Raw genomic sequence first — 23,019 nt, 5'->3', positions numbered from 1 at the left:
CGATCTGAGCCCTTGTTTCGCCCACATAGAGCGCCCCGTATATGAGTTAGACATCGTAACAGCCGGGATTAGTAATACGCGCTCCTTCATTAATTACCCTTGCGCACAAGCACTTCATAATCGCTACGAATCTGTACCACGTAACCAATATCAGTGTTACTATACAGCTTTCACAACGGTCTACTGCTATGTAATTACATGACGATCACTTTTCCTTAGCATACATTTGTTCCATATTCATCAGCAGGGCGTAGTGTTTTGCCAGTGTGGCTGTACAGCTCTCACAACGATCTACCGTTCAGATTGCATGGCGACGCAAGTTTTAGTACTTTCACATACAGAGTACAAAATGTTACATTCCCACGAACCTCCAAGTGTGTTGTATGCTCAGTTACATTAAGAACTAATGCATCGGTGCGGTAGTTGAACTCATAAACTGTTTCCGTTCCCACGATTCCCCTGAAGTGTGTGATATGGTCAACGACTCTAATGTACAATTCATCGGCACGACGTAATGCTTTGCCATTAATGTCATTCGAGAAAACGCCTCACGTCCAAACGTATCCCACTGCGACTATCAGAATTTAATATGCTACCGCCGCAAAAAAAAAGAAAAAAAAAACCAGCAACTACCTCGCATCGGCACGGCAGTCGAATTCATAAGTTGTTTCCGTTCCCGCGAATATCCTGAAGTGTGCGTTATGCTGACCTTGCTCAACGACACTAATGAACAATGCATCGGCACGATGCAATGCGTTGCCACTAAAGTCATCCGAGAAGGCACCTCACTTCTAAAGGTATCCCCCTGCGACTATAAAAATTTAATATGCTACCGTCGCAACAAAATAGCAACAAACTTACCTTGGACACGGCTTCTTAGCCTTGCCGGCCACGCATTGTCTGCCAGCTCGGCTAGGGACAAACGGAGATGACAACTTTCTTCCCCGTAGTACCTAGGCGAAGAGAAATCTCATAGCGTCCTCGATCACCTTGCCCCGGGGTTGCCCCGAAACCAGAATGGTGCGCTTTGCACCGCCGTGGTCCCGCACTGCGGAGGGTCAACATCGAGGACAAAACTGCACCCCGTGCAGGGTGCTTGCAGGCAGCGCTACTTTGCCCCTGGCGCGCAAGACGTGCGCGAACACGCGCGCGCGCACATGTTATTGTTTGCAGGTGCTGAGCATCTGCGGCAAGCGCTCGAACCTTGTCCAACTGCGTGCTCCGACATACCTGGTTGCAAGCAAACACCAATGGATTTTATAATTAATCCTGACGACCCGTTCCTCACGACCCGTTCAACGAACCTGTCCACTTTCGGCCGCTCTTCAACACATTGTTTTTGGACGAGGTCGATCAGCATGCCGTCTTCGCTGTTAGACGAACTTGAAAAAAGCTCATCGATTGCGGCAATTAGCAGCGCTTCCTTTCTCATTGCCGACATCTCCATTGGCTAACTTCGTCAACTCCGTTGCAACCGCAGCTATCGGGCCAGAGCATCCGCGGTTCTGCAGTCGGCAGTGCGCGCGCGCGTCCCGCAGTGCTTGCTGGGATTGCGCCCCGGCGCACCGCCGATTTTCTCGGTGCGAGACGGGGCAATGGAAAACCGCTCCAACAGGGTGCGCTTCCGGTGATCGAGGATGGTCGGTGCGCACCGGTGCGGTTGATCGAGGATGAAAGTGCGCACCAAGGCGCCTCGGTGCGCACCGGTGCGGGTGATCGAGGACGCTATCAAGGACCGAAACACGACCTCCGAAAGTCCCCACATTTCTCTGCGTGCGTCTATTTGTCGTACAAAAATCCCTCACGTGATCTGATCCTAGGTGCCTAGGGACAGCATCGTTTAAGGATTTTTGAGAAGGCGCGATGCTGGCGCCGAGCGACGCCGTGGCGTGTTCGTCCTCGGCGTGATCGTTCTCTGGACCGCGCGTTGTTCAACATTGCTCATGTAATCGTGCGTGCGTTGCTTGTGTGTTGGTTGTAGGTTGTGTGTTACTTGGCGGAAAGCCGTGAGTAGTGGCAGTGCGGCTTTGGTCTCGGTGAGCTCTGGCACTACAGAATCTGCGTTGTGTGACCCGTGCTTTCTTGAGAACCCGGCGGTGGTGACAATTGAAATATCGAAGAGGCCTAGCGCCTCGGCAGCGAAGTTCTGCGAACTGCGATGTGGCGTCGCCGTGTCCGACTTTGCTTAACGGACATCGAGGGATGTGCTGCTCGCTGCAAGTCGTGTAAATGCAACTGCGTCGACCGCCCACTGTTCAGCGCTGAATGTGTGTTTGGTGTGCTGTGCTTGAAACGAGTGGTGCAGCCGTGCAGCGGGGGTGGCGGAGGAGCAGAGTGGCTTAGGGTTTGCGCGTTCACAGACATGTGCTCCCGTCTTGGTCTCATTAGCGGCTGTCGCGGGATTGTGGTGTGCTAGCTCCTTGGCTAGTATGAAGTTTACGACGCTAACACACACCATGTTCACGTTTTTCCGCGCTATATGTCATTTGCATGACGGCCAAGTTGAAAACGAGACGTATAGTGTTCTTTGCGTTTGTGTGTTGTAAATTACCTTCTATTGTGGAAGTTCTGGGAGTCTTATTACGCAAGGAGTGCGAACGCAAAAATAAACACATATGTGTGTCTGAAATTTTGAATTACCCATAATACCCTTTACGACTGATAAGTGGGCTACACGGCCTGTGTGAATCAGCTACCGTATGTTGCGACGCTCTTTCGTGTGGTGAAATGATGCATGGTGCGCGTTTATTTCTGTACTGTTGTAAAAACCATTTGTTTATTCACTCAATACAACTGTACGGCTTCTTCGCCGCAGTACAGCTTAGTTACGCGGTGAAGCATAGCAAAAGTGGGAGGGGGCCGCTATCAGCCAGCATAGTATGTCCACTTAGGCGACCTGAGAGGCGGCGGGTGCGCGAGTGTATAATTAAAGAACTCTTACTATGTTCAGTGACAGTGCAGATCATTAACTGTAGCACCAAAGTAGTGGACCACTTCCAGAACAAAGGCATGTAGTATGCCCATCTCAATTCTTGTGCTTATGCCAGTTTTCTTTTTTACAGCAATAGCTGCTACGGGCTAACTCCCCTGGTTGTTCTGATGTCTACTGGTGTTGTCACTGGAATTCCCGAATTTCTTGCTAGAATATTGCAAATAAAGTTCTCATTGTGCTGCGAGGATTCAAACATACGATCAAAAGAGTGGCAGTCCACCAATTCTACATTTCAGCCACTCTGCTGAAGGTACAGTCGTGGTGAATACTGATCCCGGAGAGCGTGATCTAGCCAACAGGTGCCTAGATTGGCTAACACCTGCTCAATGTCTGCGTACTGTATATAGAGCTGGCATCCACACCTTCAAGTTCTTACACATCACCTTCCCACTTGTGAAGGCAGTCCTATGTTAAGTTTTCTTCTTGCATGTAATGACAGTGATTGGGTGCGTCTGCTTCATTAATCTTCTTCTAGTGCTTGGCTTTTGAGATTTACTGGATGGGCTGTTGGTGTCTTGTTTTCCTCAAATACAACGCAAGACCTAGCAATGGGTAGCTCAAATATAGATTTGAGACAACCAAAACAAATTCAGCAGTAAGACGTTAAAGGGTTGTTTTGGTGGAGACTAGTGGCCAAGTACAGATATGAAAGAGGAGGAAGAAAAGTCAAGTCTTTCCACTTCATTACTGGGAGGCCAAACTCCCACAAATAAACATGACTCTTACTTATTTTACTTTTTTAAGGAGATTACCAACTTGCATTGGCAAGTGTTCACTTCAACAATCACTGCATGAAGGAAGCTTCCTGTGCATATTTCACCAGCTACTGTATCATTGTTTCACATTATGAGTGAAACTGCAATGTTCTTTTTGCCACAACTTGCCCAATTTTGTGTTTTGCAGTAGGATGTTAGCAGTGCTATTAGGCACTTAAATATTCATGAATAGTTGTAGAGAGAAAAAAAAGTAAGAAAGCAGTGTCTTTTTGTGCATAGGCTATGAATACACCTGGTGCTCTTACGGTCATTTTTTCCCTATCCGCTAAACCATTCTAAACAAGAAAAGTTTATACACAATTAGTTAATACACAGACCACAACTAAACCACAGGTATCGTTGGTAAGCAAAGTATATTTATTCGGTGACATTTTCTGCAGCCCTGCTATTGGGCTTTCCTTCCGTCCTTTTCAGCTGTGCAGGTTCATTAAGAACTGATGATGCAGTTTGACAATTTTAATCGTTGAAAGACTTAGCGAAACCTTTCTCGGGTTGTTTTTTCTTGGTTTCAGACTCTGCACATTGCATTTTAAGGCGTGTTTTCTGCGTTTCTTGCTTTTTCTTTATGGGTAGGGCATGTCAACATTTTTTACACAATTTCAAGTATGTGGTGCCATAGACTGTTCTTAGCTGGAGTCTTGCCCTTTCATTCTGTACAATATGATGTAGGTTTTTTGTGTCCAAGGCCGTTTTACAGCGTGATTGTAGCATTTTGCTAAGTTTTGCCTATGTCACCCAAGCTTGAAAGATTGCTACCCAGTGCGTGTGGCACAACACATGTGAAATTTTTTATTCTCAATAAAAGGAAGTCTGTCACTTATCCCGTGCACTGGTTGTCTGTCATGTTGAATTACAATTTGTTGCCTATATTTGATCTGTTGCATTTCAGATTAGGAATGGCTGTCATAGTTGACATCATTTAACCATATTGCACACAATGTGGATGACATACTTGCAATATATGGCCACCATAAAGGTACTGAATACAAGTTAATAATTCAAGAATAGTGCCTTTGCATGGTGGTGCAGCCATGAATTGTGGCTATAAGGTAGCCGCGGTGCAGGTAGCACTGCTTCTGCAGAATATAGTTCAACTCTACTACTTTCAAACATCATTGTTTTTATCTGCATTTGTGTAGCTCCAGTTCCTGTGAACAACACACATCTGGTGGAAGAGTGGCTTGCACCTGCAGTTGGGCCCAATGAATAGCCAAATTTCTGCCTGTTTTCATGTTATTAGCATATTAGTAGAGGCAGTCGTTCTTATAGTAGCCCGTTTGCCCAGTGTAGAAGCCGCTGTGGGTGTCGGGATTTTGTACACACCTTAAGCTTTGCAGGGGAAACAGCATCTGGCACATAGTTTGTCACAGGCCATGTCTTCAGGGCAAGTTGAGTTTACTCACTTGCAAAGGGAAAACCAAGCTTGTTGGATATGAAGTAAACCACCTGTACATTCAGTGGCCTTCTTCATTTTGTGTGACTTATGTGGTTATAGTGACCCTTGCTTTATGCACTTCTTGTCCGGCAGCAGTCTTGCTTTTGAAACACTCAGGATAGCTTTCAGCAAGCTGGACAGGAATAACACTGAAAAACCAGCAGATGTTAATTGTTGCACTTATCATGCGAAGCTTCATACAGTATGATGAGGGCGTAAATAAATGAGGGTGTTCCTCAAGGCCTTGTAGCACATGTCACGAGTTTGGAGCAACATGTTGTATAGCACTTTTTTGATCGCATGCTATAGGTTTAGCAGGTGTGGCCATGGTTGAAGTGCAGTGCAAGGTCAAGAAAACAGATATCTATGAACAGCACCCTGGTAAAGGAGACAGGGAAAACTAGTGGGAAGCCTGTTGAACCTCTGGTTGACCCACTCGGTGGCTCCATCAGGCAAAGTATGATAAAGAGAAGGAAGTCATCAACACAGAAGGTTTTTACATATAAACACTGTGCTAAGGTCATAACATGCCAACAAGTCTTAGTGCGCAGGCTACGCACAACCAACTACATATGCCTTCTGTTCGGACATTGCTCATTGTAACTAACAAGGATGGAGTGGACAAAAAAAACAGCAGCTCCATTAATTTGGTTTCACTGGTAGCAACAGTGTTTTGTAAGTGTACATTGCCATACTCCCCAATGCCTTCTTGGGTGACATCAGCAAGGACCAGCTTGAGGCAAGGGGTAATAGACGTCTTTACAAGCTAAAAATGCATGCATGCCTGGAGAGCACATTGTGTCCAAAAAGTTGGCACTTCACAGGGGCACTGGAGAAGGAACAGGTTATTAACAGTGGGCAAAGACAAGCTACTAAACACCCAACACTGTTGCCATGTAACGACCTCTGAAACAATCCCTCTTAAAGAGGAAATCATCTTTGTGTATCCATAAAGAGGGCAGATGGGCAAAGCCCCTTCAGTAATGCTGCCAGCTTCGAAAGCTCATTTTGCACATCCTGAATGCTTCCTTCTTAAGACTTTGCTAGGTGCAAGCATTCTACTGTCCAAAAGCTGTCATTGAGAGCACTGTTGGTTTGGTGGCAATAAAGTTCAGAAGCAATTGCAACAAACCTCCCTTCCTAGTTGGCCTGGATGCTCAAGGTGCTTATGAAGCAGCACCATGAGGCAAGCAAGGTGAACGGATGCCTCCAAGCCCTTGTTCGTTTATCACACAATTCTGTTAGTAACAACCACGAGACTTGAAACCAACAAGCTCAAGTTCGGCACTCGTATGGTTACTGCGGAGGATCCATAAAAAAGCACAAAAACAGAAAACTCAAGGGAAAGGATAAAGCACTATTTAACACTTAGTATTGCTACAGCCCACCTCCTTCTTTTATTTTGTCTGGTCATGCTACATCTTTTTACTATAGATAGGCATAAACTTAAGTGATGTTCCCAATCAGTGTCCAATTTCGATATACACTATGTGCTGGTTCAAAGAGGTTCGAAACACGGCAATGGAACCTTCAAGTAGAAAAGGTGCCTGGAAGAAAAAAAAAAGCTGTGCTGCAACCATCTCGGCAACATCTTGGCCCTTTAATAAAAATTGTGCATCCATATTAACTTGAGCCCTCCAGTTTAGAGCAAAGTACCAGTGCACTTATGAACAATGAATCAATTCTCAAAGAGCATGTGCAGTCCAGGGGCAAGAATCCGCATTGTGCTCCTGCATTGAAGGTGAATAACACGTACCATAATGGCGAATGTGCTTTAGTAAGCTTCATTGCAATATTAATTTGTAATGTACAAAGAATTATCAATGAAGCTTAGCACGAGCACAGATGCACTTGCAAATTATGTCACAATTGAAAATAATGAGCACAGTGTAAACCTATGTGCCCTTTCCATTCTTAGTATGCTTTACTGCACGATGGTTATTTACACCCCTGTATTGCCGTGTAGCAAGCTACAAAGGAAACTTTGCATAATTAGGCTTTTTTAGGATTATCTTTCTCGCAATACACTAATATTTCTCGGTGAAGCCTAAGCAATGTACTGCGGTGAAGCAAACTAAAAGTGAAAAGGAGCCACTGTCACTGGACATAATAAGAGTTCTTTAATCATACACTCGCGAACCGTCCGCCTCTCAGGACGCCAAGTGTACATACTATGCTGGGTGATAGCGGCCCCGTCCCACATTTAGTATGCTTCACCGCGTAACTAAAATGTACTGCGGCGAAGAAGCTGTACATTTGTACTGAGTGAATAAACAAGTGGTTTTTACAACAGTAAGAAATAAACGCGACCATGCATCAGTCTACCACATGGAAGAGCGTGGCAACATACGGTAGCTGATTTACACAGGCCGTGTAGCCCACTTATCAGTCGTAAAGGGTATTATGGGTAATTCAAAATTTCAGACACATATGTGTTTATGTTTACGTTCGCACTCCTTGCGTAATAAGGCTCCCAGAACTTCCACAATAGAAAGTAATTTACAACACTCAAATGCAAAGGACACAGAAATATGTCTCGTTTTCAATTCGGCCGTCATGCAAATGGCATATAGCGCGGAAGAACGTGAACATGCTGTGTGTTAGCGTCGTAAACTTCATGCTAGGCAAGGAGCTAGCACACCACAGTCCCGCGACAGCCGCTAATGAGACCAAGACGGGAGCACATGTCTGTGAGCGCGCAAACCCTAAGCCACTCTGCTCCTCCACCACCCCCACTGCACGGCTGCACCACTCGTTTCAAGCACAGCACACCAAACACACATACAGCGCTGAACAGTGGGCGGTCGACGCAGTAGCATTTACATGACTTGCAGCGAGCAGCACATGCCTCGATGTCCGTTAAGCAAAGTCGGACACGGCGACGCCACATCGCGGTTCGCAGAACTTCGCTGCCGAGGCGCTAGGCCACTTCGATATTTCAATTGTCACCACCGCAGGGTTCTCAAGAAAGCACGGGTCACACAACGCAGATTCTGTAGTGCCAGAGTTCATCGAGGCCAAAGCCGCATTGCCGCACCGCCACTACTCACGGCTTTCCGCCAAGTAACACAGAACCTACAACCGACACACAAGCAACGCACGCACGATTACATGAGCAATGTTGAACAACGCGCGGTCCAGAGAACGATCACGCCGAGGACGAACACGCCACGGCGTCGCTCGGCGCCAGCATCGCGCCTTCTCAAAAATCCCTAAATGATGCTGTCCCCAGGCACCTAGGATCAGGTCACGTGAGGGATTTTTGTACGACAAATAGACGCGCGCCTTGGCAAGTACCGTTCCATCTGTCACAATGATTCATTTTCTACTAAAACAGCACGTGAAAAGCTGTTGTAGATTTATGATTACGCGAAGACATGTTTTGTTTAACTATGAGAACTTGTTATTGTGTGTACGACTACATGTTACGTGAAAAGTATCAGCGGGCCGCTAAAGTTGGAGGACAGACGACAAGGTTCGCGCTCGCTTTGAAACAGTTGGTCGTTTGTCCTTGCTTTTCTTCGCTTGGTCATGCATTGTGGGTGAATAAAGATGTAATATGCGTGAATGGAAAGATTTTATGAAGATTTTACTTTGAGAACGCGTTATTTGCGTAGCCATATCCACGTTTTAGACGAAGCCTTTTACAACACCAGCCAACACGAGCCTCGCAGACACATGTACCAAGGTCGATTGAAATAGGTCGCGAAGCTTCGGGCGAAAAGCGGTTCAGACAGATTGTCACCGACATCAGCATGGGGGGTTATGGGAGCAGCGATTGAAGCGCGACCAGGTTTGGAGGGAACAAACATCGGGAAAGAAAAACGCGTTTTTTAATTCAAACGAGACACAGTTAGATTCATTGAACGAAAATAAAATTCCTAGACAATTTTATACATTCGTGACGAGTTAAGAAAATACAAGTTTTAATTTTATTATTATTAATAAATGCATTTCTTTTCAGCGCCCATCGCTACAGGAGGCGTTGACGCCACTATCACTCGCAATGCAATGCACGTCTTGAAATGGGCAGAAAGGCGCACTCGTAAAGTTCACCTGTTGAAATACGCCCCCCTCACAGCTTGTGCTTTCTTGCTTGTCAAAGTTTCTCTGAATTTGGTGACGCGGGTAGCTTCATTGCTTCTTAATCTGTTCCGTCAAAAGGAGTGAGTTACGACCACCAGATAATTGTGCAGTTGTTTGCGTGCGACTGCGCTGGCCGACGGGCTTGGCATCCAACAATAGGATCAGCACTCTACAGCTAAAGTTTTCGTCGGCCTCCAAAGAAAGTATGTTCTGTGCAGGGATGCGATTCCGACAACCGTACGGCTGGCCTTTTCCTGCATCGCTTTCCACGCTGAAAGCTCGAAACGCCCATGAAGTCGAATGGCGGGGCATTTGAATACATGGCTCCAAAGGAAGAACAACAAAACAAATTCCGCGCCTTCGAAAACAAAATGACGTCACTTCTGCTTTTAACGGACATGGCGTCACATTATTTTTTCTTCCGCCGGAAGTGTTCCCACCACATACAGATGGCGCTAAGCCCCATGGACCGCCGATGGACCGCCATATATTGAACGTATGGGCTCCTATGGAAGCTTCGCTACCAGGTATATTTACCTTGCATGTACCGTCATTCCCATAACGGCACGGTGCCCCCTTAAGAAACTCCCATAGACGGTGGCGCCAGATTACCCTCTAGGTGTTATAGTGAGAAACTCTATGGCCGTGACGGTCGACCCTTGACATCTACAATAGCTACATGATGCTTGCACACAGAACACTTTTCTGTTGGCCCCGAAAACTCAACTTCCAGCGTATCGCTGCTGAGGGAGAACCTATCGAAATGAATGTCGGTGGAAGCACAAACAAAAAACTTGGAGGAGGCTTGGAGGACAACTGGCCAGAAAGTGTTGTGAGACGTTGATGGAAATGAACTGATCATGATTTATGGTGATAGAAACAGGCACGCTGTTCGGGACTGAAGTAGGGATTATAATTTTAATCTGGCAAAGAAAATCTCAAAGACCAGTAAGTGGCGAGGCCTGACAATAAAATCTTGGTACTTCCGATGTAGTCTATGAGATTACTGTAAGTAAGTCGGCTGTTATTAAGTACAACATAATTATTGCTTAAAATTGCAGTTGCTATAATATTAGAACTTGCGCTTTATTCTATGCTTCGGAACTCAAAAGCGCACGTAGGGCTACGGCAACACGCTGAACTGCGTATCACGCGTAAAATCGTCGTTTCGTTTTCAATCCGATTGGTTTCGCTTTGACGTTTAAATACCAAAGCACTTGGGCCGGAAACAATGAAAACACGTAACAATTACCGCAAAAGTACTTAACACTTCGGCAAACATGAATAGCAGGAACGTCGAATTGCTAGACAAAATACTTTGTCACAATTACGGCCGCACTGTCATCTGCCTCCCATAATGCCGGCGTATAATCATTATCGCGCTCACCTACCACCGCTTTGAGCATGGCTTTGAGCACGTTGCGAGTGAAAGACTACATCTTCACTGCATATAAAAAAATTCTGATAAAAAATGTTCCACGGCGTTTTCCGCGTTACCACTTCTTGATTGCACACTCTGACTGGTAAACTTTCCCTTGCATTAAAAATAGGTACCATGAAAATTGCTGCTCAGCTCTTTAATATTAAGATTTAAGAGTGGAATGTGATAGCATTCAAAGATCTCTGACTGCTTCTCACGCTTCCCGGCAAATGCAGCGTATGCAACCATAATGTTTACCTGCGAACGCTGGAAGCGAACAATATGCACGAAGGCGAGCTTTCGGATTCTTTTTTTTTCCACTCGCACGGCAGACGCCGCCGCTGCTGCGGAGGCGAGTGCCATCCGGATGGTGCTGCATGGAACTGAGCGGGGCGCGCCGCTCCTGTTTGGCAGTAACCGCTTGTCCTCGTTTTTTTTCCTGTGTCCCCTGTCCTGCTTCGAGCTGCACCACTCAGTCTCATGGAAAACCAACTAGCCCAAACCATCGCCCCCCTATAAGACGTCGAACGGCAGCTGGAAAAGGGGTACGTGTTCGAGGTTCCGCGTAACAAACATGTTTTCTCGTATATTCAAATTACAATTCGACGCTACCATGTCTGTAAGTTGAGTGTAAGTCGTACTTTACAAATTTTCTGACGCGTTTTACTTTGAAAAAATCGATTATTTCAGTAATGCATATGCGCCAGCCGAAGAGCCTACGTGGTTAGGGATTAATTTTCTCACACGGACAACGGCGTCGACGCCGGATTTTCTGCGACATGGGGCCCTTAAAGGGCCCCTGAAACGGTTCGGACAAATTTTGTAGGCGCGTAGGGTACAGCTTAAGTAGAACATTCGCACCACAATTTAAGTGAAGCGTTACGTATTAATGGAGCTGCAAGCGATTAGAAGTTACCCTCCTCCCTAGCTATGCTTTTCCTCCTCAACTCGCTCGCCGAGCGAGCGGCGCTAAGCTCCGCCTTCACTGGTTCAGCGTCACGATGCGACGTCACATCGTTCACTTCCGGTTGTTTAGGAGCACGCCCCCTCCCGCGCGAGACCTCTCCGCTAGCCGCTTGGCCGTCGGCCGAGAGCTATCGAAGCAGCGTGCGTTGCGAGCATTCTGTCGTAGCGCCGAACGTGTCCGGTACTCCGCTAAAAACAGGCAAGCTGGTCATTTCGGCAAATGACTGGAGGCATAAACTCAAGATGATGAAGGAACTTTAACCTAGACGTACGTGAGCAGCCTGATCGGTCTGCACGGTCCAGACACTTGCTGGCGCAGCGCTTAACCAGTCAAACAAAGCGCTAATATTGCTCTAACCAAGTGTAAAGCATTTTAAACATATATAAATCAACGTGTTGATGATTACACTCCTGCGAAAAATACACACCAGCAGCAAAGAAGAATACACTTCGTTGCTGCTACTGTGTATGGTTGAGCTCTGTGCCACCAGGTGGCTGCACCGTGCAGACCATTCACATTACATGCGTTTCCCCGCAGGCCGGCTGAGGCCGGTGAACAATAGAAGGCAGCATCCACGTGACCCTGCGTTCCCGGATGTTAGTTCCCTAAGTTGGTTTCCAACTGTCTCTATGGGGCCACTGAATACCTAGTGTGTCACGTGATTGGGGAGGTTTCTTCCCTGTATTGCTGCCGGATTATACAACAACCCTAGTGCGTGCAATGTCGGAATGGTGCACGTCTGTGATCGAGCTGCCATCGGCGATGACGATCGTCGCTGCGAATTCTGCAGCAAACTATTCATAAAGAGGAAGAACATGCTGCAACACATCAGGAACGTTCACAAAATGGCCGTGGATGTCAAGAAATTGATGAAATGCGACGTATGTGGCACTTCCCTGCCTACAATGGAGAAGTATTCGGTGCACCAGATCGCTGCGCACAACTTCGAGGCTGATTACGTGCACCTGGTGTTCCGGAACAATAAGGGTGAGGAACAGTTTTATTAAGTTTATTCTCAGTCATCGTGAGCAAATGACGTTTAAACGCAATATTACATCTTGGACTTTTTTTAATTTCTTGTTGCGCAGTGTGCCTCCAAAAAGGCAGTTGTTTATGCTTTGCGGGCCTTTGTTTTCTTTTTCTCTATCTGTTTCGCGAAGAGCAGCTTTTGCGCAGGTGCCTAATTTATTTCCTTGGGGTATTTTGAAGTTTGTATCCTCGTTAAATATAATTTGTTTGTTTATCCATCTATAGTATAGTCATGTGTGCGCGCTCCCAGCGATGCGCTACATGACGTACGTTTGGCATTGTCTGCTTTCCTGCACAGCAAGTGGAGTGAAATTTGACGTTTGTACATCTTCTTATTTTTTTAAGCGACAGGAGTAAGCTGTTCTGCGTTCTGACGTTGCTCTGTGCCACATACGTGCGTGGCCTAGTCTTCGCCTCAGTGCACGTTGCAATGCGGCAGAGACGCAGAACCGGTACCATACATGAATTTGCGGATGTCGCCGGGATGGTTTCACAGCGTATTGTGGGCAAACTCTTTAGCAGTACATTTTATAGAATAGAGCGAAATGTGACGCTCGCACAACCCCCCCCCCCTTTTTTTTTTTACTTAAACGAGAGGAGGGATTTGCTCTGCGTTCTGACGTTGCTCTGCGCTACTTGCGTGCGTGGTGTAGTCTTCGCCTCAGTGCAGGCCGCAATAGGTCCGAATGCAGGCCGACGTAGGTCCACGACCACACTTGCAATTGCGGCTGTCAGCGGCTTGGTCTCCCGGCGTACTTTGGGAAAATTCTTTAGTAATACCACAGTCCCTCAATAGAAGGACTCTGGTTGTAGATTTCATAAAGTAGAGCTAAATTTGACGCACGCGCAATCCTTTTTTCTTTAAGAAGAGTGTGTTAGGAGGCTACTTGGTAAGACATCTTTTTGTGAACTTAAACTGCGCTTGAGAAAAGACACCAACGTAGAAGAAGACAGGACGAACGCAGACTAGCAACTGGTTTATTGAAATCACACATAATGCTGCCTCTTCGAACCAGGCGCATGCCCAAGCCAGATCATAACCGCGTGACGATGGAACACTCCCTCGCCAAGCCCCTATCTACAGTAAAAAATCAAGCTCTTCTTGAAAAGAAGGAGCTTTTCAAGAAGAAACTGAGAGAAGGGATTCACACTGTTCTGGGGCGTAGCTTGCACCATGTGCTCTCAGTTCGTCTTTGTCTTATCGTAACAGCATTGCTATGAATGTACAGTCTGATTCAATATTGAGGAAGGAGTGAGCATAGATCATGCTTAAGTTTCATATTTGTTTCTTATTAAAACAAAACTAATATGATAAATTTTTTGAAGTTATGGCGCATTGAATTTGAAATTCAATTTTAACATAAATTTGAGCAATATCAAGGGTGACCTCATGACACAGTCGAGTTGAAGGTGAGGGAGTAAAATAAATGCTACATTAGCCCGTGTCCAAAGCCTTCAGAGTGATTATTTTTGTTTGCATCTCTCTCCCAATAGTACTTGTCACTATCTAATGCTATTTTGTGCTTTTATTACAGAATTTCATGAATGGAAAGCAGAAGAAGAGGGTAGCCAAAACTGCTGGTTCATTTTGCCCAGGGACCCCAAAAAGCTGGCCAGTGGAGAAACAAGGATCCACTATTACTGTAATAGATCAGGCGAGGCAAGGAAAAAGGAAGGTCATAGTGACCGTCGGGAGAAAAGTCAGGGGAGCTGTAGGTCTGGTAAGATATGTCTTTCATTTATTACCGTCACAATTACCGTCCGACACCTGAAGGCACCACCATAAAAGTCAGGTATCAAAGAAACCATTACGGTCATAAACCAGAAATTCAGCACTTGAGAATGAGTGACAAGGAAAAGGCCAGCGTAGCAGAGAACCTAGAAAGGGGTGTGCCCATGAAAACCATTCTAAAGCGAGTAAGAACATCTGTGGCATCCAAGCTGAGGCCCGTGCACTTGGCAGAGTGCTCAACCCTGCATAACATCAAACAGCAGTTTAACATTGCTGCTCCTGAACATTGTCACACTAATGACGCTATCAGTGTAGACATGTGGGTGCTTGTGATGAAAGAAAAAGGTGAAACACTTGTCCACCTGTACAAGGCACAAGGTGCAGTGGACCCAAGTGGTACATTTCCTTCAGCAGACTTTGCTCTTGTTCTGATGACAGAGTCTCAGAAGGAGCTACTAGAAAAATTGGGCCCTGCAGGTACTGTATGTCTTGACTCCACACATGGAACTACAGAGTACCAGTTTGAGCTGACTACTCTTCTGGTGCTAGATAAAATAGGATCAGGTGTAGCTATAGCTTATTTCATCTGCAACCGGATGAACGAGCAAACTTTGACAGCATTCTTCAAATATCTGGAGTCGGCCATGGCCAAAAAAGTGGCTGCTAAGACATTGATATCTGATGATGCGTCGCAATTCTACAAAGCATGGTCCATGGTCATGGGTGCCGCAAAACAGAAACTTCTCAGTGCCTGGCATGTGGATAACAATTGGCGTAAGAAGATACTCGAGTGTGTAGAGAAACAGCTAAGGCCACATGTTTACCATAGTGTGTGGCTACTCTTAGAGTTCCTCGCGGAAAAGGCATTTGAAGATTATTTTAAGCAATTCCTTTCTAGTGAGGAAGAAGAACTGAGGGACTTCCTGAAGTACTTCAATGACCACTATGCAGTTAGGCCGCAAGAGTGGGCCTATTGCTTTAGGACTAGAGCAGCTGTCAACACTAACATGCACCTTGAGAGCAAGCGCAGGACGTTAAAGCATACTATGCTGGAGAGAAAACAGAATAAGCATGGTGACAAACTTATTTCTGCCCTCATGGACTTGACAAATCATTTTTTAATGAAAAGGGCTATCCAGATGATGAAAGGGGTAAAGGGTAAGAAGCTGAGCAGAATTCAGAAGAACCACAGGTCTGGCAGTGAAATGGCAGCTTGAGCCAAATTAAATGAAGATGGCTGTGCCAAATTAAATGAAGATGGCATATAGACTGTGCCATCTCAGTCTAATAAAGGGCTCTCATATAAAGTGTCAAAAGTGGGAGATGGTGCTTGCTGTCCTTTGAGGTGTAAGGAATGTGCAGTGTGTGTGCATACTTACATGTGCACTTGCTATGACCATCTTATACACTTTACAGTGTGCAAGCACATTCACTGTGTGGTCATCGCTAATCCAACTAGCAGCAACAAGGCCCATGAGAGCTCACCCGAAGAAGCATGTGAGGCAAGTCGGGCATTGCACATTGTACAGAGTATAACAAAGCTGGAAGCAGCCAAAGCAGTGTAAAGCTCAGCACTCTTAAGAGCGAAAATGGACTCGGTCACATAGGCAATATCAGATGGTGAAGTCTCTGAGGGTGTGGCTGAGAAGGCAAACAATTTGTTTGAGCCAGTTTTCATGCTTGTTGAAAGTGAAAGTGACCCAAAAAGAAAGATGCCAGACCATTCAAATGAACCAGCCAACAAAAAAGTTGTGCACCTGTTAAGATTTCACTCTACAAAAAACCCTAGATTGTCGCAGCCATCATCTAGCCTTTCAAGGCCCACTGAAGCTCAAAAGGAAGTCCTTAAATAACAGCTTAGGGACAGCAACATAGAAACAAGAGATAACCATGTCAGCAGGGCACGATTACTGGTAACAAGCCTCCAGTGCAGTTAGGAAGAGAGAAGTGGTGCAGTAGTGCTGTGCTGTCATGCCTTATTGAAGCAGGTTGAGGGCTCGCATGTTAACAAATCATGACATGTGGTCTCTGATGATTAGCCCGTCTGTTTTTGTCTGTGGTGTGCAGCCATATGTCACAGCTGGATGGTATGTGTGTTAGAGCACGAGAGATGCCTCCATGCTTGTTGTATGAGCTGCTGGTAAGTGTTCTGTGAAGATAGGTACACACCCAGTGGTCATCTCTGGTATGTGGCAGCTGTTGGATGGTAGTGTGTTAGAGCACGCCTCCATGCTTGTCATATGAGCCGCTGGTAAGTATGTCTGTACATAGATCTAAGGAAGTGCATTGGATGGTGTGTAGTGTTTCAGTGTGCAAAAGCCTCCAATGTGTTTTGCTACTTATAAATTTGTGTAAACACTCAGTAGCGCAGTAGTTATGATGTTGCACTGTTGAGCACGAGCTTGCGGGTTCAATCCCAGCAAAGGTGGCTGCATTTCAGTGGTGGTGAAATGAAAAAAAGAAAGTGTGTAGTTGAATTTAAGTGCACATCACAAAACCCGAGGTGGTCAAAAATATTACTGAGTCCCGCACTGTGGCATGCCTCATAATTCGATCTAGATTTTGTGTTCCATGTGATGTTCTTATTGCCCATTTGAATAAACTTTTATTTTTCAGATTACCAAAATAGAGGGCATATGCAGTGGTATTGTGTGCAGTCTGGATAAGTTGCTCTGGTCATGAGCACTCAATTAAAACTTCTGCATATTTGGCTGCAGCAGACAGTGTCATAATGATTGTAAAGACTATGCAGAAAGCTTTAGGCCACTCTACATATCAGATCAGTTTTATATTACATCCCTTATGGTGCATCTCTTACTTGAGTAGGCATAATAACAATTGGCAATGCTTCCTTACACATTTAATATTTTTCTCTTTTTCTTTTGGAAGAGTAGCCTTCGAAGAATAATCTACAACAGTGCTCCTACCTTCTCTTTCACTGTCTCCCCATTTCTTTTCTACACTTAAACTTCATTCTACGCACTTTCTTATTCTCCTCTTCATCCTACATTGAGGGTGTGGGAAAGTGAGCTAAGCGTGCATAAAGATTGCTGTGCCGAACTTAATTGCGGCACTGACGAAAACAAATCTTTGCCAAAAGGTTCACTCCAGCTACATTCCCCCTCCAAACACTGTTTATCACTTCAAGCCTTCATATTCCTGTGAGCTTTTGTCTTGTTTAACAGTTGTAACAGTCATACTATTTATTACTATCAATAGCCAGCATACATTTAGCACTGCAAAGGGCTGTTTAGAAGATGTGCGAGTTTCTACTTCCCTTATGATAAATACTCCAGACATTCAGTCTCTATTTTATGAAAATCTTTCAAACATTGCCAGTGATGACCACCATATAGCTTAATGTCGGCATGGGATTGAGGCTTCCCCGCAAAAAGAACAGTTATGTTGTGCTCATATCATGTGACTGGCAGTTTCTGCTGTAATTTTTGCACTTGTCAACTGCACTGTGAAGAGTTCATTTCTGTGAATATGTGCTGGCCTGATTCTTCTTGTTCACGCATTTCAGATCTTGTGCTATGAGATGAGGAGGTGTAAAATAAAAACACCGTGTAGATTTCACAATGCCTTTAAGAAACCACGCGAAGCTTGGAGATGAAGCATTACATGCACCTTGAACCAAGTGTCTGGACACAGCGAGTGAAAGTTGTTTTGTCATGAGCGAGGGTGTCGGTGTTACTTGTAACTACCTTTAAATAAAGGTTTGTTTCAAAACAGTGGCTCAACTCTGTGTTTCCCCCGGTAAAAAACACAACCATTGGGATTTTCATGAGCAAGGGTGTCGGTGTTACTTGTAACTACCTTTAAATAAAAGTTTGTTTCAAAACAGTGGCTCAACTCTGTGTTCCCCTGGTAAAAAACAAAACCATTGGGATTTACAATTTGCTTTTTAAACATAATTGAACAACATGAATAAAAAAAACTTGATGAATCAAGATATAAGCTTGCCATACCATGGAAACACTTGAAACTCCTTTTGAGAAGCTTACTCATACACGAACACACTATAGCAATTATTTTCAATCGTATACCCACAATTTGCCGTGTCACCACGTCAAGTTTCAAGGCAGATTTTTTTTAGACTCCAGGAAGCTATATTCCTAATTCTATCCATTGTTTACTGCATTGCATTTGATTTTCTATAACAAGTAAAATTGAATTCTCCATTGATTGCGCCGACGCTCACATTATAATTATATGCTATTATTATTGACTAGTCATATATTTTCTTGGCGGGTGGGGGCTGCACTGGTGGCGTTCTACGAATTTGCGCCGCGTGTTTGTGCGGGTAAGCTTAAGTGCAGAATTTTTTTTGCGCGTTATGAAAACAATGCACTGCAGGTATTTTAATTAATGCAACGAGCTGTATGAAATATCGGTCAAGGGGTTGGAAACGTCGTTATAGAGAATCCCGACGATTTTTCTTTTGCGTGTGTGTATTTGGAGTTGATTCACAGTTTTATTTGTTTATTTTGGCTACATTGCGCCAATTGCGCTTCCATAGAATAAAGAAACGCGTTTCCACGCGCTTGCCGACTCGATCGCAAGGGGACAGCCTGATCAATATCAGCAGCAATGGCGGATTTGCGCTTGCCATGGCGCTTGCAAAGTTTTCAATAGTTTTCGACTATTAAGTGATGCTTTTGCTATTTTAACGTGTGGAGGTTCATTGTACGTCTGTTTTTTCAAGTTTGGCATGTGTTTTAACACATGTGAAGGTGTAGTCTTTTCTTATTCAGCGGATATTTGTACAAGACCCCGTTCACCGTCTATCAGGTAAGATGTGTACGTATGCTACACGCAATCGTAGTGCTTCACTAAGCCACAGTGCACTACAAAGTTAAGCATGAGCGGTACACAAAATTCACAAGTTCTTAGTATTGCCAAGAACAACCATTGCTTGGTGAAGTTCTCACAGGCGTTGTAGAAGTTGTTGGGCGCGGCAGTGCTGAACGTAGCGTTAGCGGCTTAAGTCGTGTTTTTTACTAGTAACAACGTGTCACTATTTCATATTATTGGCGGCGTCTCCAGGACACCAAATCGGTAACGGGGACACCAGAGCTAGAACGCGGACTGGTCCATGGGTTGGGGCTCGCCGAGGTCTGCGCGTGCTAGTAGTATATCTGTAGGCTGTGTGTAAGTCGTACTTTCCGAATTTTCTGACGCATTTTAAGATCAGCAGCTGTCCGCTTTCGCCGACAAGGCTGGAGTCAAGGTGGTCCGTGAGTTGTGGCAACATAACCTGCTTCCAGTTTGGGACCGCCCTGCTTCCAGTTTTGATCCCTCCGCTGCCCCTTGGGTACCCTGCCGCCTCCTTGATTATAATCTAATGCTCTCCTGAGGCCTCTGTTTGCCGGTTACATGTGCCCTCCTGGAGCCTTACTTGTAAACGAATCCGATCTATCGTCGCAACGAAAAAAGCGCCCCGCGACTTCTACAACACCAGTCAGAACCTTGCCCATTGGTTTACATATGTGTGGCCGCAAATATCTGAAACTTAATGCCAGTTCAACAGGTTTGTTGGCAAGGGTGTCAGGTCGTTGCTTTGTGTTGAATCGGCCTTTTCTCAATTCTTAAGAATTTAATTGGAATGCACCTGACCAGTGCTGCTTTGTGGTGCTTGCCACCAGTCCCTTGGACAGGGAAGACGTATGAGAATCCCTGTGCATACACTTTATACGCAGTGGTGTGACCGCTTCCTTTGGGAAACTACCACGCTAGCGATATTGTGAGTGCAATGTGACTTTCCGTCATCTTCCTCATCCGTACGTAGTGTGTGTCGTTTCTTCCTCGCCATAGCTCTAGCTCGGCAAGAATAAAGCGGTTCCTTAGAAGTGGTGGAGGTGCTGGGGTTCTGCATACCAAGGACGTATAAGGTAACAGTGTTTGTGCCTTTAATATGTCTCATTCGATCATTTTGAGACGTGGTGGTGTTCATGCGTTAGCACAGTGCAAGGACATCCACAATGTAAGAGGTACATGATTCTCGAATTGTATACTCTCTCTGGGCTTTTCTCACGATTTCAGCACAAGTACTGGGAGCATCAAAAAACTGACAAAGCTGGTGCATGAATGTTGCCCAGTGTTGGTGTTCCTTGGTGTTGAAATTATCCTTCCTTTCTCTAAATCCAAGGGCGAGATCTTGCATTCTGAATGTTTGCTTGCGCTCTCATTATTCGCCTTCACCATGCTTTCGTCAGCGGTCGTCTGCTTGGTGAAGTGGGAGCGCCTATTGAACACTGCCTACTCACTGATGTAGAAGGTGAAGCAAACAGTCAGAAAGCTAGAAGCTTGCACAATCTCATCCCAGGTTTTTAATCCAGTTTGACATTGAAGCATCCTGGTAGTATTAAAGTACTTTAGAAAGAGGTTCCAGAAGCATTGCCAAGTTTGCCACTTAGTGAAATTTGTAGTTTGGAAACAATTTAGGCTCTTAGCAAGATTAGTAGTGAACAGAGGTTTTCACATGGCGATTGGTGTTGTCCAAATGCATGAAGAGGTCACAGTACGAGTACTTAAGCTGATAGTGTCGGGTAACCATAAGCACCAGCAGGGGCCCCGTAACAGTGTCCCCTTTAACTTCAGATATGCTTCACTGCATGATGCTAAATATGCTTCGCCGCATAACACGACTCTGCTGCAGTGAAGGTGACTTAAACCGACAACAGCCGAGAAGGTGCAAACAGCACTGCGCTGCCTGGTTCTTGCTGTTGGCCTTTTCTTCTTTTCACAGTGTCCTTACTGTAAGTGCACTCCAGAGTTACAATGCAGGAATATGCATGTGTGCATAAGCTTTCATTCAAGAGTAACTCATGATCATAAGTTACGTCATCATGGTTTCGTACCATGTCACGGCATCATAAGTGAGACATAATAAAGAAGCCCTCAAAGTCTGCGGGAGAGACTAATCTTTTGTGCGAGATTGTGCTATCCTTGCTGCACGCAGTGCAATATTATATGACTCTCATGTCTATGGTGGCATTGTCGATTATGAATGTTTCCTTACTGCGTTAAAAAAATGTGAGTGCATCTTTCAGATAATAATGGCATTATAGCTTCAGAGTTGTTCAAGTTTGGGGTACTTGTTCACTAAAAGTACATTATCAGAAAAGCTTTAGAATGTCTAGGTCATAATTGCATTTGAAGAACTAAGTCTTCCTACACATAGCAATTGGTAGCTTACTGTGTAATGTTGAAGGTGGTTTTTATTCATAGGCCCTACGCAGAGAGCAGCAACACAATGCCTGGCATGTGACCAGGGTTCGTCACAGTGTTTGCATTTCCAGTGCTCGTAACTGATTCCAAGCATAAATTTGCTTTATGAATTCTTTGTAGACAGAAGGTGCTTGAATATTGGTTGCATGAAATGCTCCAATACACACTGTATATGTACAGGGTGTCTTTTATTACCATACAGATTTTCTTGTTTTAAAGTTATGAGCGCAGTAAATGTGGCATTCTTGCAGAGGAATTCCTCTATTTTGGAACTCCACAAATTTGGAGGCAGTCACATTTTATAGCACTCTCATTTCTTACAAATCTTGAAAGTTGCACCTAATTCAAGATATTCATCATTGAATTTCACTGGTAAATCGAGGCAATATTGGAACCGAGTGTGCTGGGAGCGCAGAAAAGAAGGTCCCGCTACCTCATCAGATGGAAACACCCCCGACAACAGGCTCGAGAAAGTCTGAAACAACATCTTGGCCAGTCATTGTAGCAGCTGATACGACACACTTTGCCTGGCAAGCATGTGCATCAGTGTGCCGTGTCAGGCTATCATTTAAGCTTTGTCCCACACTTCTTGACAGGGCACTGCCGCCTGATGTGGAGCAGGATGCACCAAGTTTTGATTGTACTCAATTGAGCACGATAATGAATATTTCAAAATAAGTGCAATTTTCGAGATTTCGAAAAAGAAAGGGTGTGCGTTCACATGTGACTGCCTCCAAATATGCCATTTAGAAGGCTGCCACCAAGTTACTAATAAAAAAGTGACTGAATTTTTCAAAATTAATTTTATGAAACTCGCATTAGCAGCAAAGTGTGTCCTCCTCACCTAGAAACTCCTTTGCAAGAACGACAGGCTCTCTGTGCTCAAAACTTTTTGCTAAATATCTGCATGGTTAAAAAAAAACTAGATATGCATAATTGTTAATGTATGAAAATCGTACACTATCACTTTTCAAAATTTTTGTCCTATGCAACACCAGAAAAATTGGAAATAGAAGCTTCAGGTGACCTATCTGATGTGCAAGTTGCATGGCCATATTATTGTTTTAATTTTTCGCTATTACCTTTTACTGTGATGTCGCCACTGCAGCAGCTCGATGGCTGTGGCTTTTCATTCCAGGTCACAAAGCTGCACCCAGGTAGAGGCAGAATCCAAAAATGCTTGTGTACTTAAGTGTAGCTGCACATTACAGAATCCGAGGCCCTCAAGATTTATCCGTAGCCCACGAGTTCCATATTTTTTATTGGGATTGAAGAGTAACGTTTGTGCTGTATCCTTCTATTTCAGACTAAATAATGTGCATGCAAAATTATATCTTCATTACTTTACA

At 44.9% G+C, this 23,019-nt stretch overlaps 1 protein-coding gene and 1 long non-coding RNA gene across 2 annotated transcripts in view; one reads left to right on the top strand and one right to left on the bottom strand.

Moving 5' to 3' along the window:
• Positions 1–23,019, bottom strand: part of LOC140215533 (uncharacterized) — a 192,684-nt gene that overhangs the window by 100,225 nt on the left and 69,440 nt on the right. The gene's annotated exons all lie outside the window — the stretch shown is intronic.
• On the top strand, positions 12,467–18,174 carry LOC126543971 (uncharacterized). Its single transcript, XM_055061160.2, has 3 exons — positions 12,467–12,663; positions 14,241–15,939; positions 17,964–18,174. The coding sequence occupies exon 2, from the start codon at positions 14,434–14,436 to the stop codon at positions 15,652–15,654; it is 1,221 nt and encodes a 406-aa protein (XP_054917135.1). The 5' UTR covers positions 12,467–12,663; positions 14,241–14,433; the 3' UTR covers positions 15,655–15,939; positions 17,964–18,174.

This window comes from Dermacentor andersoni, chromosome 1, assembly GCF_023375885.2.
Source record: "Dermacentor andersoni chromosome 1, qqDerAnde1_hic_scaffold, whole genome shotgun sequence".
Taxonomy (NCBI): domain Eukaryota; kingdom Metazoa; phylum Arthropoda; class Arachnida; order Ixodida; family Ixodidae; genus Dermacentor; species Dermacentor andersoni.
This window is presented reverse-complemented; position numbering and strand designations above follow the sequence as displayed.

Bases quoted from the DNA above. Each gene is read 5' to 3' on its own strand.
- LOC126543971 (XM_055061160.2), top strand. From the start codon at position 14,434: ATGTCTTTCATTTATTACCGTCACAATTACCGTCCGACACCTGAAGGC.